The following is a 16,030-nucleotide window of genomic DNA, read 5'->3' as shown; positions in this document are numbered from 1 at the left end:
AGGTTGCTCAAAGCCCCATCCAGCCAGGCCTTGAACATTTCAGGGATGGGACATCCACAGCTCCTATGGGCAGCTGGCTCCAATGCCTCCCCAGCTCACAGATATGTACTCCTTCTTAGTATTTAATCAAAACCTGCCCGCTGTCAGTTTAAAGCTCTTCCCCCTTGTCCTATCACTACATTCTTCTGTAAAATGTCTCTCTCAACAAGGCTCTTTCCACAGCTGTAGTACTGACACTTGTAGGGATTTGACTTAATTCCACAGGACACAGTCACAGTCAATAACAGAAGCACATATGAAATAGTGTGACAGGCAACTGTAAGGAAGCAGTTTTCATCAGAGACTTGTGGTGGTATCAAGGAACTGGAGCAGTGCAGTGCTGCAAATGTCCTCCCTTCCCTTTCTTGGTGTCCCAGTCCCCTCCAGCTTCACAGTGCAGATGTGTATCTCATGCAGAAAAAACTGCTCCTGTGATGCCACTTGAGTGTCTTGTGGTGGGAACATGACCACTGTGCTCTTCCCAGCCTCTTTGGGCCTGAGATGCTGTTCTGATTTGAAAGACAGATACCTGCTAAGAAGTGCATGTGCCTCTCTTCAAAATGGAGAATGCAAACCCCCTACCTCCAAATTAGAATAATTTTGCAATTAAGGAACTCTCAGGCAAAGATATGGGGGTAGGAATAACAGTTCTTTACTAGTATATCTAACAAGACAAACAAGAACAACAACAGCTATGAAACTACCCAAAAAACAGAACAGTAACTCAGTCCCAGTGTTTTTTGGCAGCAGGCACCTTTTCCCTGAGCTGCAGTTCCCGGTGCTGGGGGCGGGCGGGTCCCGCAGAGCCGCAGGAGGGCTGGGGGTGGTGGCAGCGCTGTCCCAGGGGGAGAGAGGGAGATGGAGAGAGAGCCCTCCGCTCACGGTGTGGGTCCCAGTGCTCAGCAGAGTGCTGGATGGTGGTAGTTCACAGCGAGAAGGCAGCAGGGCAGGGTCTGACAGCAGTGAGGATGGTTTCCTGACACTGGGATGGCAGGAATGGGGCTGAGGCGGCGATCGTCCTTCTCGTCCGAACTCTGCGGGGGAAATGGGCCAGGCTAGAGCCTCCCCTGCAGTGCCTCCCCCTCTCATTTCTTCCTTTCAGCTCTCGTGAGTTTTCCCCCCTCTTTTCGCCCCCCGCCCTATTTTCCCCATCCCTAGCAATCCATGCTAGTGCCTACCCATCAAGTTTCTTAGTGTGACAAGGGGGAAAGTTCCATGGAGAGGCAAGGCGTAAAAAACAAACTCCCAGCAGTAGATTCTGCCCTCTTCCAGAGGCCTGGACAGCAGCAAGTGATAAAGTAGGAGTGTGAATGTAAACGGATGGGTGAATTGAATAGCTGCAACCATTTGAGGGGGCAGTTTCCCCAAACCAGTGCAGTTAAAGAAGAACAGGACCACCAGCCCAACAGTAACCAGGGCATTAGGGAAAGGCTTCTGAGGCACTCAAGAAACACTGTGAAAACAAAGTTGAGATGAAGCAAGAACATTGCAAGAGAGAGAGGAGAGAGAAGTGGGAAGGAAGGACGTGGCCATTGAGGTCAGGGTGCTCTGCAGCTTGGCCACCTCTGTCTGTAAGAAGCTCCCTGGCAGCTCAGTGCTCTGGGTGACCTCAGCCATGGCACTGAGGGGTGCAGCAGGCACAGACCCACAGCTCTGCAGTGTGACAACGTGAGCCTGTGCTTTCACCTGTGCTTCAGAGGCTGCTGGAAGAGGTGTGGATACTCACGAACCCTACATGTCCAGCGGGAAGTGTGTGGGACCAGGGGAAGCCCTGCTTCCTCAAAGGGGATGTGTTCTTGCAGCTGCATTTGCTGGGGGGCTGGTGGGAGACTGGAGGTTGCACAAGTCATGTGAATGTGTTTGTATGTGGGGAGAGAGCATGTGAACATGAGTTACATAAAGATGTTCAGAAATGGAGGGTCTGCCCGTGCCTGCAGCCTGTTGTGCACAAAAGAACAGAATCAGAGGATGTGTTCTACAGAGAGCCCAGGCTTGTCCTCACTTGTAAGCAGCTGTGTGCCCTGATCTTCTGATGCTTCAGCTGAAATTCCTGTGCTGTTGCTGTGAGCATTGTATCATTTCTGTCTAATCAGAGGACAATGAGATCCATTCGGAATTCCTTATCCTTAAGGGAATCCTTCACAACAGTATCTGGATAAGTTTCATTTGAAGTGCCTTGGAAAGTAATAGAACCACCAATTAAAAAAGCTGCAGCTTTTTTATGCCAGACCAAGTAAAATTTCATCATCAGTCATGCAGACAGGATCTGGCACCATCCAGTGATTTTTGCTGGCCTCCAGTCACAAAAACACAGGGTATATTGAACACCTCTGCCCAAAGCAGCATTGTCATTTCCAGCAGAATTCAATTACTGTGCTCTGGATTTCTGGGCTCCGGGTGCACATGGGCACTGCCCAGACTGAGTTCACAGGTAGGCTCTGTTGTCATTTTCTTGGTTCCCTTTTGTCGGCTTTGCTCAGTGGGTTTAGCCCTTTGCTAGCAAATGCCAAATATAGCTGCCCGTGTGTGTATTTCAACACTCATGTGCACTCAGCAGGAAAGAGCAGGCAGCAGAGAGGGAAGGCCATGTATGACCTGTGAAACTGCCTGAGGCTGTGCAAAGGGACATTGTGGGAGCTGCAGTGATGCTCCCCTTCATTTCTTTTCCTTTGCCTCAATGAGTTTGTGCTGCAATGAGCATCTTGTGAAATGTCGTGGCCGGGAAATGATGAAAATTCCCCAATCCCCATGTGCTGTGGTGTACACCCAGGATATGGCTTTTTCAGCACATCAGATTAGAGTCTGTGAAGGCCCCTCAGCAGCGTGGGAGGTGCCCTGAGCAGGAGGGAAGCTGTGTTTGTGGCCACACTGGTAACAGGGACTCTTGGAGAAGAGTGATCCTCTTGTGGAGATGCTGGATGGCCAAGGGAGAGTCAGTGCTGGAACTGCAGGTAAGCCCCAAACCCTCCTTCCTTTCTGTCCTCCTGTCAAAGGAGTTCAAGGAAAAAAAGACAGGGCTGGCATGGATCCTGGGCATGGGATGGTGGCTGGCCTCCTCCCAGGAGATGGGGCTTAGGAGAAGAGCAAGGCAAGAGATGAGGGAACTGGGCAGTGCCCAGGCTGGCAGGATGAACATTCTCCTGGAGCCAGGGGCAGTGGAAGTCCAGGCAGACCATGCCCTGCTATTCCCTTCAGTGGTTTGCCTGTAAACAATGGGCTGAAGGGTGCTATCCTTCTGTGATTCCCTTGGTAAAGCTCTCTGCATCACACTGAGCACAGGTCCCTGCTCCCATCTCTGGTGTCTCGCAGCACAACCCAGCCAGGGCTCTCCCAGGAGCTGCCAAGTGCCTTTTCCCCCTGTGGAAACAATCCCTTCTGTGTGTCTGGCTGTGCACAGCCTGAGCTGGGCACTCACTCCTTTGGGGGACTGTGCCATTGCAGAAAGGGGCTCACGGTACAGAGGCAAAATCCAGGGAGTGAGAGAAAGAAGCTCTGAAGAGAGAGCAAGGGGAAGGAGATGCAGCGAGAGCGTTCAGTGACAGGCAGGGGTAATGGAAGGTAATGAGGAAGATGTGTTGAGGAGAAAGGAACTTTGGACAGGACAGAGGGGGAGGGAGGTTTGGGTACAATACAGACAGGTCTCGTGATAAAGAGGGAAATATAAAAGCAGCCTCAGGGCAGCCCCTGTGTTACTGTGCTCTGTGGCTCTGAGGCACTGCTAGTGACAGGCAGCAGGATCTGCTTCCAGCACCTGTGGGTCTCCCCAGTCCTTGGAACAAGGGACCAGCAGGGTGCTGGGGTACAGAGCAACCTGGGTTATCCTGCCCCCAGCTCTGGGCAGGGACATGCTCACTCTTGCTTTGTGTTTTTCCTCCCCAGCAGAAGAGAGAAGCTGCTCCTGGCTGAACATCTGGGTCTTCCTTAGTGTTGCCCTTGCACTCAAAGCTGCCTTTGTGACCCTTTGCCTTGGTGAGTTCCAGAGTGTGTTAATTCCCTTGGGATGAAGGGCTCAGGTGACTGCCTTTGGTCAGGTGGAGAATCCATATCCTAGTCCCTCTGGCAGCAGGCAAATGCCCTTCACCAAAGCACAGCTCAGAGATGGCTTCTCGTGCAGCCTCCACCTTTGTGAGGACATACCTGTATCCTTGAATCCATCATTTGAATCTCTGGGCATAAGGCAGATGTCTTGGATAAGATGTCTGTGTAAGGAGTGCCTGTGTTCATAGCAAGGCGGTCAGAGCAGTTTGCTCTAAGTCTCTCAGTCTGCATGAGCTGAGGGCTTGGACAACACTTGTCTGATGGGAGGGTTTCCAGAGGACCGTGAGCCAATGATTTCCTATCCTGCTTCCTTAGGAGGCCAAGGCAGTAACAGTGTCTCTCAGCAAACAGAGCTTTCATGGTTAACTGAGGAAGACACTGACCCTTTTGGATCCCAACAGGGATGAGCAGTTCCACAGCAGGTCCAACCCTCAGCTGAACTAACCCAAAAGTCATGTCTCTTCTCATCCTTTGTCTTTGGGTAGGGATAAGGTCACCTGTCTTGGCAAAGGGGGTGTTCTGTCAGGCATTGTCCTTGCCCATCTCCTCTGAGCCTTCTTCCATGGCAGCAATGCACTAATCAGGCACTGAAGCCACTAGGATTGTCAACATCATAAGGAAAAATATTTCTAAATTAATAGATTGGTGAAAATAGGCATCTGGATGGTAATGCACACCCTGATCAGCTCCTAATCCATACTACTGAGTGTCTGAGTTCCTAGTAAATCCTTGAGCCTGTGCCTGTGGCCTGTCACCAAGAGTGCATTAATCCCCACAAACTGGAGCTAGGGAGTCCTAGGAGTTTGTGCTCCCCCCTGGTTTCATCAGCTCCAGCTGATGTGATTCCCTGCACCTGGACTGTGTGTTGCTGGTGGAACAGGCCCATCTGATGGCAGACTGCCCCAAATGCCTGTTGATGTGTAGTTTAGGAAGAGCCCAAGTGGGACAGTGAGAGGCTGCTTTGTAGACTGGCAGCTGGGCTGTAGGAATGTGCATGGCAGAGTGGCTGTGGTTGGGTGGGATCAATCCTGCCATGTGTGTGGCATGTCCTCCCCTCAGTGGGACGTGCTCCCAGGGCTCCTTCTGCTGTCTGACTTGGAAGATGGTCTGTTTCTGGCTGGGATGTCAGCTGTGTCACTGCTTTGGGCCAGGAGAGGTGACAGCTGGGACAGTGCTTGGTGGGGAAATGGAGCAAGGAGAGTGAAGGGGCCAGAGATGCTGTGTGAGGAGCTGGCAGGAAGGGGTAATCCTGCTGCCTTTCCTCTCCCTTTGCAGTGGTTCTCTTCTGGCACAGCAGTGACCAGCCCAGAGTCCTGCAGCAGCAGTTCTCGGAGTGGAAGTGCAACTCAGCAGTGCCACAAGGCACAGGTCAGTACTCACAGTGTCCCCTCTTCCTTGGGGCTAAAGGCCTCCAGGAGGCTGGACCAGGACAAGTCCAACCACATCACCAAAAGAACTTCCTCAAGTCCTGAGTCCCCCTTACAGGGATTACGACAGCTTTGGGGACCCAAAGCTCACTGGTCATACTGTGAAGCAATGGGAAGCAATGTCTGTACTATCCCTGTTTTTTCTAGCACTTTCTGTCAGGAAATGTCACTAAGGAGGACATGAGCACTGTCCCTGGAAAACCTGGATCTTTGCCATCACCATCTCTTGTTAGCAGCCTTCATCTCTCTGTCCTGTCCATGCACAGACCGAGGCTGGACGTGCTGCCCAGAGGGCTGGAGAAGGTTTGAAAGAAGCTGCTATTTCCTGTCCCTTGATAAGATGAACTGGACTGAGAGTGAGCAGAACTGCACTGGGATGGGCTCCCATCTGGTGGTGATCAACAGCAGGGCAGAGCAGGTACGTACACAGGGCTGAGAGAGGGAGCCAGCAGGCAGAGACACAGTGCTGGTCCCTGGAGGGGACTCAGAGCCCCTCCTTGTGCTGCAGGGGATGGGGAATGTCCTGTGTGCACCTCTGCAGCATCAGCCCCACCCCACAGGAACTCCTGATGCCTCCCTGTGCTCAGTTCTGCCCTTCATGGACATTGCACTCTCTCTTGCTCAATAATTTCCAGGAATTCCTCTCCTTGGAGATAAAGCAACCTTCATATAGAGTGAATTTCTACATCGGGCTGTTTGAGGAGAAGGAGGGCCATTGGCAGTGGGTGGACAAGACTCCATATAATGAGACAGCAGCGTGAGTATCTCTGGATGAAGAGTGTTTGGTGTGACTCCTGGTAGGGAAAGAAAGCAGGAGAGATGTGAGGGGGTCTGTCGGTGCATGAGAGGGGGTTGTCACCACACTTCCTTGTGAGAGATCAAAGATACAGCAGGACTGGGCTGTGTAGGACACCAGGACACATGTAGGACACATGGCCCATCTGTGCTGGATATTGGCTATGAATTAACTACCTATGACATGGATGTGAGTGCTGGAGGCACAGAAAAAGCTTCAACTTGCTGGCAGCAAGATCCCTTCAGAACCCTGATGACCAGCTTTGCCTGACCTCCATTCACTGCCCTTGTATGCACAAAATGGCCTGTGCTGAAATTCAGGGAAAGAGATGGGACACAGGGAGAGAGCACCAGGACTGTCCTTGCTATGTCTTGCCCTGGAGGCTGACATGGGTCTCTGCTGTGTGTGAGGTGCATGGGATGAGTGGTGGTGATCAGCTCCCCCCAGCAGGATGGAGATGGGCCCTGTTGTGCTAGAAGGCTGTGGGAAGGAGGCAGGTTTCCAAGTGATACTGGTGCCAGTGGGATATGGTGTCCTGGTTTGAAAGACAGGTGTTTGCTGAGGAAAGCAGAAGCCTCCCTTTGAACTGAAAAATGTGATCCTTTCTTCCTACAGATTATTATGATTTTGAAATTAAGGGAGCTCTCAGGCAAAGATATGGGGGTAGAAATAACCGTTGTTTACTAGTACAGCTAACAAGACAAACATGAACAACAACAGCTATGAAATTACCCACAAACAGAACAGTAACTCAGTCCCAGTGTTTTTTGGCTGCAGGCACCTTTTCCCTGAGCTGCAGTTCCCGGTGCTGGGGGCGGGCGGGTCCCGCAGAGCCGCAGGAGGGCTGGGGGTGATGGCAGCGCTGTCCCAGGGGGAGAGAGAGATGGAGAGAGAGCCCTCCGCTCACGGTGTGGGTCCTAGTGCTCAGCAGAGTGCTGGATGGTGGCAGGTTACAGCGAGAAGAGAGCAGGGCAGGGTCTGACAGCAGTGAGGATGGTTTCCTGACACTGGGATGGCAGGAATGGGGCTGAGGCGGCGATCGTCCTTCTCATCCGAACTCCGCGGGGGAAATGGGCTGAGCCAGAGCCTTCCGTCTGCTCTTCTGGCTCTTTGAATCTTGTGGGGTTTCCCTCTTCTCTCCCCTCCGCCTTGTCACCAGGGCCCAGTCAACAGGTATCTTAGCATGACAATGGGGAAAATTCCACAGAGGGAAAAGGGAAAGAACCAACCCCCAACATATGGATTGGGAGCAAGGGCACTGCTTCTGTGCACCAATCAGCACTGGGAATTTCTGTGCCTTCCCTTCAAGTCTTGCATGCCAGTGTGGCCTTTTCCAGCAGTGCTTTACAGTGGACACTGGGGAGTAACAAGCCTGTCTCTGTCCCAGGTTCTGGAAAAAAGGAGAACCAAATAATAGAAACGGTGGAAACACTGCTATAATGAATGTGCCTACAGAACCTCCCTACAACTGGAATGATGTCAAATCATACTGGAAATATTACTGGATTTGTGAAGCTGCAGCAGTAACTGTGTGATGGAAATCCCCCTGTGCTGAGTAAAGCTGAGAGCTGAGCTGCGAGCTGGGAACAGCTCTGGCTGTGTTGGGAAGGGTGGGGATACCTGACACACATTCACTGTGTGGGGGGACCCTGTGTGTGTGTGTAAGTTACATGAGCTTTGTCCAACATCCCCAGTTCATGGGGTAGCTCAGGGAACACAGGAAGGCTCAGGCTCATCGAAGCAGGTCCTGTGTTCTTGTGCCCTCTTTTCTCTGATAGGATCCAGGAGCCTCAAGCTTTACAGAGATGGACTTCTCCAGGAGGGAGACACAGGAACGGAAGACAGATATCCTGAGATTCAATGTCCTTGGTCTCCTTGAGCAGATGTTTTTGCTTTTTGTTGACTCACACACAGAATGTCTTCTAGCTGTCCTGGTTTTGCTGAACAAATTCTGAAATCTTAGACAAGAGAAAATACAACATCACACCAATGAAAAAAGGCTCTGTGTGCATATCTCTTTCCTGTTACATCTCTAAGCTGTAAGCTAATAACCTGCAAATCATGGAATGGTTTAGCTTGGAAGGGACTTTTAAGTTTCAAGCCCCCTAGGTTATGGGCAAGGACCCCTACCACTAGTCCAGGTTGCTCAAAGCCCCATCCAGCCAGGCCTTGAACATTTCAGGGATGGGACATCCACAGCTCCTATGGGCAGCTGGCTCCAGTGCCTCCCCAGCTCACAGATATGTACTCCTTCTTAGTATTTAATCAAAACCTGCCCGCTGTCAGTTTAAAGCTCTTCCCCCTTGTCCTATCACTACATTCTTCTGTAAAATGTCTCTCTCAACAAGGCTCTTTCCACAGCTGTAGTACTGACACTTGTAGGGATTTGACTTAATTCCACAGGACACAGTCACAGTCAATAACAGAAGCACATATGAAATAGTGTGACAGGCAACTGTAAGGAAGCAGTTTTCATCAGAGACTTGTGGTGGTATCAAGGAACTGGAGCAGTGCAGTGCTGCAAATGTCCTCCCTTCCCTTTCTTGGTGTCCCAGTCCCCTCCAGCTTCACAGTGCAGATGTGTATCTCATGCAGAAAAAACTGCTCCTGTGATGCCACTTGAGTGTCTTGTGGTGGGAACATGACCACTGTGCTCTTCCCAGCCTCTTTGGGCCTGAGATGCTGTTCTGATTTGAAAGACAGATACCTGCTAAGAAGTGCATGTGCCTCTCTTCAAAATGGAGAATGCAAACCCCCTACCTCCAAATTAGAATAATTTTGCAATTAAGGGAGCTCTCAGGCAAAGATATGGGGGTAGGAATAACCGTTCTTTACTAGTATATCTAACAAGACAAACAAGAACAACAACAGCTATGAAATTACCCATGAAACAGAACAGTAACTCAGTCCCAGTGTTTTTTGGCTGCAGGCACCTTTTCCCTGAGCTGCAGTTCCCGGTGCTGGGGGCGGGCGGGTCCCGCAGAGCCGCAGGAGGGCTGGGGGTGATGGCAGAGCTGTCCCAGGGGGGCAGAGAGAGATGGAGAGAGAGAGCCCTCTGCTCACGGTGTGGGTCCCAGTGCTCAGCAGAGTGCTGGATGGTGGTAGTTCACAGCGAGAAGGCAGCAGGGCAGGGTCTGACAGCAGTGAGGATGGTTTCCTGACACTGGGATGGCAGGAATGGGGCTGAGGCGGCGATCGTCCTTCTCGTCCGAACTCTGCGGGGGAAATGGGCCAGGCTAGAGCCTCCCCTGCAGTGCCTCCCCCTCTCATTTTTTCCTTTCAGCTCTCGTGAGTTTTCCCCCTCTTTTCGCCCCCCGCCCTATTTTCCCCATCCCTAGCCATCCATGCTAGTGCCTACCCATCAAGTTTCTTAGTGTGACAAGGGGGAAAGTTCCATGGAGAGGCAAGGCGTAAAAAACAAACTCCCAGCAGTAGATTCTGCCCTCTTCCAGAGGCCTGGACAGCAGCAAGTGATAAAGTAGGAGTGTGAATGTAAACGGATGGGTGAATTGAATAGCTGCAACCATTTGAGGGGGCAGTTTCCCCAAACCAGTGCAGTTAAAGAAGAACAGGACCACCAGCCCAACAGTAACCAGGGCATTAGGGAAAGGCTTCTGAGGCACTCAAGAAACAGTGTGAAAACAAAGTTGAGATGAAGCAAGAACATTGCAAGAGAGAGAGGAGAGAGAAGTGGGAAGGAAGGACGTGGCCATTGAGGTCAGGGTGCTCTGCAGCTTGGCCACCTCTGTCTGTAAGAAGCTCCCTGGCAGCTCAGTGCTCTGGGTGACCTCAGCCATGGCACTGAGGGGTGCAGCAGGCACAGACCCACAGCTCTGCAGTGTGACAACGTGAGCCTGTGCTTTCACCTGTGCTTCAGAGGCTGCTGGAAGAGGTGTGGATACTCACGAACCCTACATGTCCAGCGGGAAGTGTGTGGGACCAGGGGAAGCCCTGCTTCCTCAAAGGGGATGTGTTCTTGCAGCTGCATTTGCTGGGGGGCTGGTGGGAGACTGGAGGTTGCACAAAGTCATGTGAATGTGTTTGTATGTGGGGAGAGAGCATGTGAACATGAGTTACATAAAGATGTTCAGAAATGGAGGGTCTGCCCGTGCCTGCAGCCTGTTGTGCACAAAAGAACAGAATCAGAGGATGTGTTCTACAGAGAGCCCAGGCTTGTCCTCACTTGTAAGCAGCTGTGTGCCCTGATCTTCTGATGCTTCAGCTGAAATTCCTGTGCTGTTGCTGTGAGCATTGTATCATCTCAGTCTATTCAGAGGGCAGTGAGATCCATTGAAATTCTTTATACTTATGGGTATCCTTAGGGGCACTCTCCGGCGGGAGTTTTATTTGAGGTGCCTTGAACCACCAGAGAAAAAAATGCAGCTTTTTTTTTGGCCGGACGAAGGAAAATTTCATCATCAGTCATGCAGAGAGAATCTGGCACCATCCAGTGATATTTTCCAGCCTCCAACCCCACAATGCCAGCTCATATTGTACAACCCTGGCCAAGGCTCAATCCTCTCATCCAATGGAATTTAATCAAAACAGTGTTGAAAAGTTCTCTGTTGTTCTCTGGATTTCTGGTCTCAGGGTTCAAATGGGCACTGACCAGACTGAGTCACAGGCTCTCCTGTCAATTTTAGTTCCCTTTTGCAGGATGTGCTCAGTGAATTTAGCCCATTCCTAGCAAAAGCCAAATATAGCTGCCCATGTGTGTATTTCAACACTCATGTGCACTCAGCAGGAAAGAGCAGGCAGCAAAGAGGGGAGGCCATGTATGACCTGTGAAACTGCCTGAGGCTGTGCAAAGGGACATTGTGGGAGCTGCAGTGATGCTCCCCTTCATTTCTTTTCCTTTGCCTCAATGAGTTTGTGCTGCAATGAGCATCTTGTGAAATGTTGTGGCCGGGAAATGATGAAAATTCCCCAATCCCCATGTGCTGTGGTGTACACCCAGGATATGGCTTTTTCAGCACATCAGATTAGAGTCTGTGAAGGCCCCTCAGCAGCGTGGGAGGTGCCCTGAGCAGGAGGGAAGCTGTGTTTGTGGCCACACTGGTAACAGGGACTCTTGGAGAAGAGTGATCCTCTTGTGGAGATGCTGGATGGCCAAGGGAGAGTCAGTGCTGGAACTGCAGGTAAGCCCCAAACCCTCCTTCCTTTCTGTCCTCGTGTCAAAGGAGTTCAAGGAAAAAAGACAGGGCTGGCATGGATCCTGGGCATGGGATGGTGGCTGGCCTCCTCCCAGGAGATGGGGCTTAGGAGAAGAGCAAGGCAAGAGATGAGGGAACTGGGCAGTGCCCAGGCTGGCAGGATGAACATTCTCCTGGAGCCAGGGGCAGTGGAAGTCCAGGCAGACCATGCCCTGCTATTCCCTTCAGTGGTTTGCCTGTAAACAATGGGCTGAAGGGTGCTATCCTTCTGTGATTCCCTTGGTAAAGCTCTCTGCATCACACTGAGCACAGGTCCCTGCTCCCATCTCTGGTGTCTCGCAGCACAACCCAGCCAGGGCTCTCCCAGGAGCTGCCAAGTGCCTTTTCCCCCTGTGGAAACAATCCCTTCTGTGTGTCTGGCTGTGCACAGCCTGAGCTGGGCACTCACTCCTTTGGGGGACTGTGCCATTGCAGAAAGGGGCTCACGGTACAGAGGCAAAATCCAGGGAGTGAGAGAAAGAAGCTCTGAAGAGAGAGCAAGGGGAAGGAGATGCAGCGAGAGCGTTCAGTGACAGGCAGGGGTAATGGAAGGTAATGAGGAAGATGTGTTGAGGAGAAAGGAACTTTGGACAGGACAGAGGGGGAGGGAGGTTTGGGTACAATACAGACAGGTCTCGTGATAAAGAGGGAAATATAAAAGCAGCCTCAGGGCAGCCCCTGTGTTACTGTGCTCTGTGGCTCTGAGGCACTGCTAGTGACAGGCAGCAGGATCTGCTTCCAGCACCTGTGGGTCTCCCCAGTCCTTGGAACAAGGGACCAGCAGGGTGCTGGGGTACAGAGCAACCTGGGTTATCCTGCCCCCAGCTCTGGGCAGGGACATGCTCAGTCTTGCTTTGTGTTTTTCCTCCCCAGCAGAAGAGAGAAGCTGCTCCTGGCTGAACATCTGGGTCTTCCTTAGTGTTGCCCTTGCACTCAAAGCTGCCTTTGTGACCCTTTGCCTTGGTGAGTTCCAGAGTGTGTTAATTCCCTTGGGATGAAGGACTCAGGTGACTGCCTTTGGTCAGGTGGAGAATCCATATCCTAGTTCCTCTGGCAGCAGGCAAATGCCCTTTAGCAAAACATGCCTCTCCCCTCTTACTAACTTGGCTTGTGACTTCTTTGTCCCTTTCCTTGCTCCATTTCAGAGGATATCTAATCCCAGTTTTTCAGCCGGGAAAGTGAGTCTCTCAGCCAGCAGAGGCGAGAGAAGCTCTTCCAAGGGAAGGAATGACTGATAGTGGGAGAAGTTGAAGAAGAAGCCTGCTGTTCTCCCCTCCTTGCTCAATCCTGATTTCATAGCATGTTAACAGAGTCTCTGTTCGGGCTTCAAAGCAGAAGGTGGAGGAGAGCACAGGTTGCTCATACATGAGGTGGAAAATGATGTTAGCCCTTTCCTTTGCTTTCCTCTCTTCTCAGTGGCTTTATTTGATGGAAGCTATGGCGACAAGACTCTCTTCCAGAACTCTGCAGAGTGGTATTGTGTCCCCAGCACTTCTGCAGAAAAAAGTGAGTGATGCTGAGAACCTCATATGCAACACAGAGGACCTCACCAAAATTTAGTCTGGTTTCCCCTCAACCTTTGAGGTGGAGAATATCACTGTCAGCCACAAGGGGATTGTTTTATGGAAGGAATCTGGGGAATTGATGGAAGAAGACACAGTATTGGACATTTTAATTAGGATGCTATGAAAACATGATCCAGGCTAGTGAAAGGGGGTGAGTTATTCCATACCTGCATTTTACCAACCTTTCTACTATTCCCCTCATACAGCCCCTCTAAACCAAGTCGGGTCTACTGATTTTGATGAAATTAGTTTTACACTGGCTGGTTCAATCCAGTTCCACTGTCTGTGCTGGCTCACTGCCTGTTCACAGAAGCATGATGGTCAGTGTGAGGGACAGAGGAGGGAGGATGATGTTTAGTTTGGAATAGCTGGGGAGCTATTCCAAACTGGGGAGCAGTCACACATGAAGTGATGGTAATATGGAGTGTAAGTTCCCAAACTCAGGTCAGAGATCCCTTCTCACACAACCTTGATCTTTGTGAGAACATATCTGTATCCTTGAATCCATCATTTGAATCTCTGGGCATAAGGCAGATGTCTTGGATAAGATGGCTGTGTAAGGAGTGCCTGTGGTGGTAGCAAGGCTGTCAGAGTAGTTTGCTCTAAGTCTCTCAGTCTGCATGAGCTGAGGACTTGGACAACACTTGTCTGATGGAAGGGTTTCTAGAAAAGTGCAAGCCAGCTACTTCCCATCTTGCTTCCTCAAGATGCATAAGGCTGGAACCACGTCTCTCACTGAAGAGAGGTTTCACAGACATGGCAGGACAGACAGAGAAAGGGAAGAGGCCCCTTCAGGCAGGGGCCTTGTGACAGGAGCCTGCCAGGCTTTTCTCCATCACTTGTGGAGAGCAGAAGAGAGTATTTACCTCTATCCAGATTAAAGGGTTGAAACCCCACTCCTAACACCTGGGACCCTACACTGAACTCACAGTCATGAAGGACAGCACATCTTGTTTAAAAGCAGGATTTTTTTTCCCCCACAGTGGATGGCTGGATGTGCTGCCCAAAGGGCTGGAGATTCTTTCAAGCAAGCTGCTATTATCTGTCCCCTGACACAATGTCATGGACTGAGAGTGAGCAGAACTGCACTGGGATGGGCTCCCATCTGGTGGTGATCAACAGCAGGGCAGAGCAGGTACGTACACAGGGCTGAGAGAGGGAGCCAGCAGGCAGAGACACAGTGCTGGTCCCTGGAGGGGACTCAGAGCCCCTCCTTGTGCTGCAGGGGATGGGGAATGTCCTGTGTGCACCTCTGCAGCATCAGCCCCACCCCACAGGAACTCCTGATGCCTCCCTGTGCTCAGTTCTGCCCTTCATGGACATTGTGCTTTTTTCCAGGAGTTCCTCTTCAACTTGACAAAAGAAAAAATTACTAACATCTATGAAACAAAATACTACATTGGCTTAGCTGCTTACAAAAATGGGCAGTGGCAGTGGGTGGATCAGACTCCATATGAAACTACACCCACGTGAGTATCCTGGTGGAGTGAGGACAGCCCTGTAATTCATGCCCTCAACCCAACTGACCAATACATTGTGTAAGGCAAGTATTTGTCAGAGGGGGATTTCTATCTTCAGCTGCTCTGCAAGTCAGAAAAATAATTATCTAGTCAAAACTATGGTTCCTGATTTCTGTCACAGTAACTTTCCTTTTCTACAACTCTTTGAGGTGATTCCACATCCATTGTCATGCATGCTAGTGCATTTCCAATAGATGAACTTTCTTTTACAGGTTCTGGAAGCCTGGGGAGCCCAATTTACTCTTTGCAGAAAAATGTGCTGCAATTCATGTCAAAGGAAACACAGACCCCAACACTTACAGTAACTGGAATAATGTTCTTTGCATCACAAGTTGTTACCGAATTTGTGAACAGGTAGTCAGACTTCTCTGAGGAAGGACATAAAATCTGAGCTTCAAAGTACTTCAGTTCCCAGCTTCTGCCCCTGCATCCCTTTACAAGCTGGAGATCAGTCCTGGATGAAATAGCTCGGCTGATGTGAAGGACCTACTGTGAAACCTGCCACTCTCCTTCAGAAACAAGGGTCCTAATTCTCCATCACATCCCTTGACTCCCGGTCCAGCCAATATCTCAATGATGTGGAAAAGGCCATCAGTGTTTCGTGAAAGGATACTTGTCCTTCAAATCACTGGAGCAGAATTTGAAAGAAGAGCATTGAAATAAGAGTGTCGTGTCCTAATCCCTCCTCTGAAGGGAAAAATTATTCATGGCTGTAGTGTTTCTGTCTCCTTAAGCATGCTGTGTGTTGATTAGTTTTTTTTAAAAATCTAATAAATGTTAAATGTGCTCCTTTCACGTGGATGTCTTCTGAGTGACATGTCCCAGATCCCCATAATCCAGCCTCCCAACACAAAGGTGTTAACTTTTCAATGTGTTCAGCACCTGTAGATGAGAATATTGCTGAGTGTGCTGGACTGGCCAGGAGCAGGAACAAAGTAATGTTCATCTGTAGAGTGTGTGAGGAAGGTCCTGAACACTTCTTCATTTGTGAAGACAGAAAGAGAGCAGGCTGTGTATTGTTCAGTGCCAGCCACAGTTTGCCCAGGATGTAGCAGAAAAAAGATGGATTTTGGAGATTCTGCTGAGATGTGGAAGAATGAGGTATGGCAATGAAGAGGACAGAAAGCAATTAAATATAACAAGAAGGATAACAGCCAGAGCCACCCAAGGAGAAATTTCTAATGTGAGATAAATTTCACACCCTTATCAGAGGCATCACTGTAAATCAGATACACAGAAGTCTTGAGCAATGTTCTGCTTCCCTAAAATTTCCCTAACTCCAGTCTGTATATTCCTCCCTTTCGTCAGTGATATCCATACTCTTTGAGGAGCTGCGAGTTTCCAGTTTGGGACTAAAAATACAACCTGAAAAATCTGTTCTGGGTGCTTTTTTTTCCCATTAAAAATCTGAGTACAAATATTTGTCATTTCTGCCTGAAGAAGTGCATTTTCC

General features: G+C 50.3%; 2 protein-coding genes across 3 annotated transcripts; both read left to right on the top strand.

The window, feature by feature from the left end:
• Window positions 1-2,868: 2,868 nt before the first annotated feature.
• LOC134056821 (C-type lectin domain family 4 member E-like) lies at window positions 2,869-8,269 on the top strand. Its single transcript, XM_062513715.1, has 6 exons — window positions 2,869-2,990; window positions 3,919-4,008; window positions 5,353-5,445; window positions 5,771-5,922; window positions 6,140-6,261; window positions 7,688-8,269. The coding sequence occupies exons 1-6, from the start codon at window positions 2,951-2,953 to the stop codon at window positions 7,833-7,835; spliced, it is 645 nt and encodes a 214-aa protein (XP_062369699.1). The 5' UTR covers window positions 2,869-2,950; the 3' UTR covers window positions 7,836-8,269.
• A 3,075-nt stretch (window positions 8,270-11,344) lies between these two features.
• Window positions 11,345-15,306, top strand: LOC134056812 (C-type lectin domain family 4 member E-like). Of its 2 annotated transcripts, none has more exons than XM_062513692.1 (6): window positions 11,345-11,438; window positions 12,366-12,455; window positions 12,909-12,998; window positions 14,041-14,192; window positions 14,396-14,526; window positions 14,790-15,306. In XM_062513692.1, the coding sequence occupies exons 1-6, from the start codon at window positions 11,399-11,401 to the stop codon at window positions 14,947-14,949; spliced, it is 663 nt and encodes a 220-aa protein (XP_062369676.1). In that variant the 5' UTR covers window positions 11,345-11,398; the 3' UTR covers window positions 14,950-15,306. The 2 variants fall into 2 exon arrangements, with proteins under 2 accessions (XP_062369676.1, XP_062369685.1); XM_062513701.1 differs by having other exon boundaries at window positions 12,360-12,455.
• Window positions 15,307-16,030: the final 724 nt, after the last annotated feature.

The sequence above is a fragment of the Cinclus cinclus genome, chromosome 2 (assembly GCF_963662255.1).
Source record: "Cinclus cinclus chromosome 2, bCinCin1.1, whole genome shotgun sequence".
NCBI lineage: Eukaryota > Metazoa > Chordata > Aves > Passeriformes > Cinclidae > Cinclus > Cinclus cinclus.
Note: the sequence above shows the minus strand (reverse complement) of the source record. Positions and strands in the feature narration are given on the sequence as shown.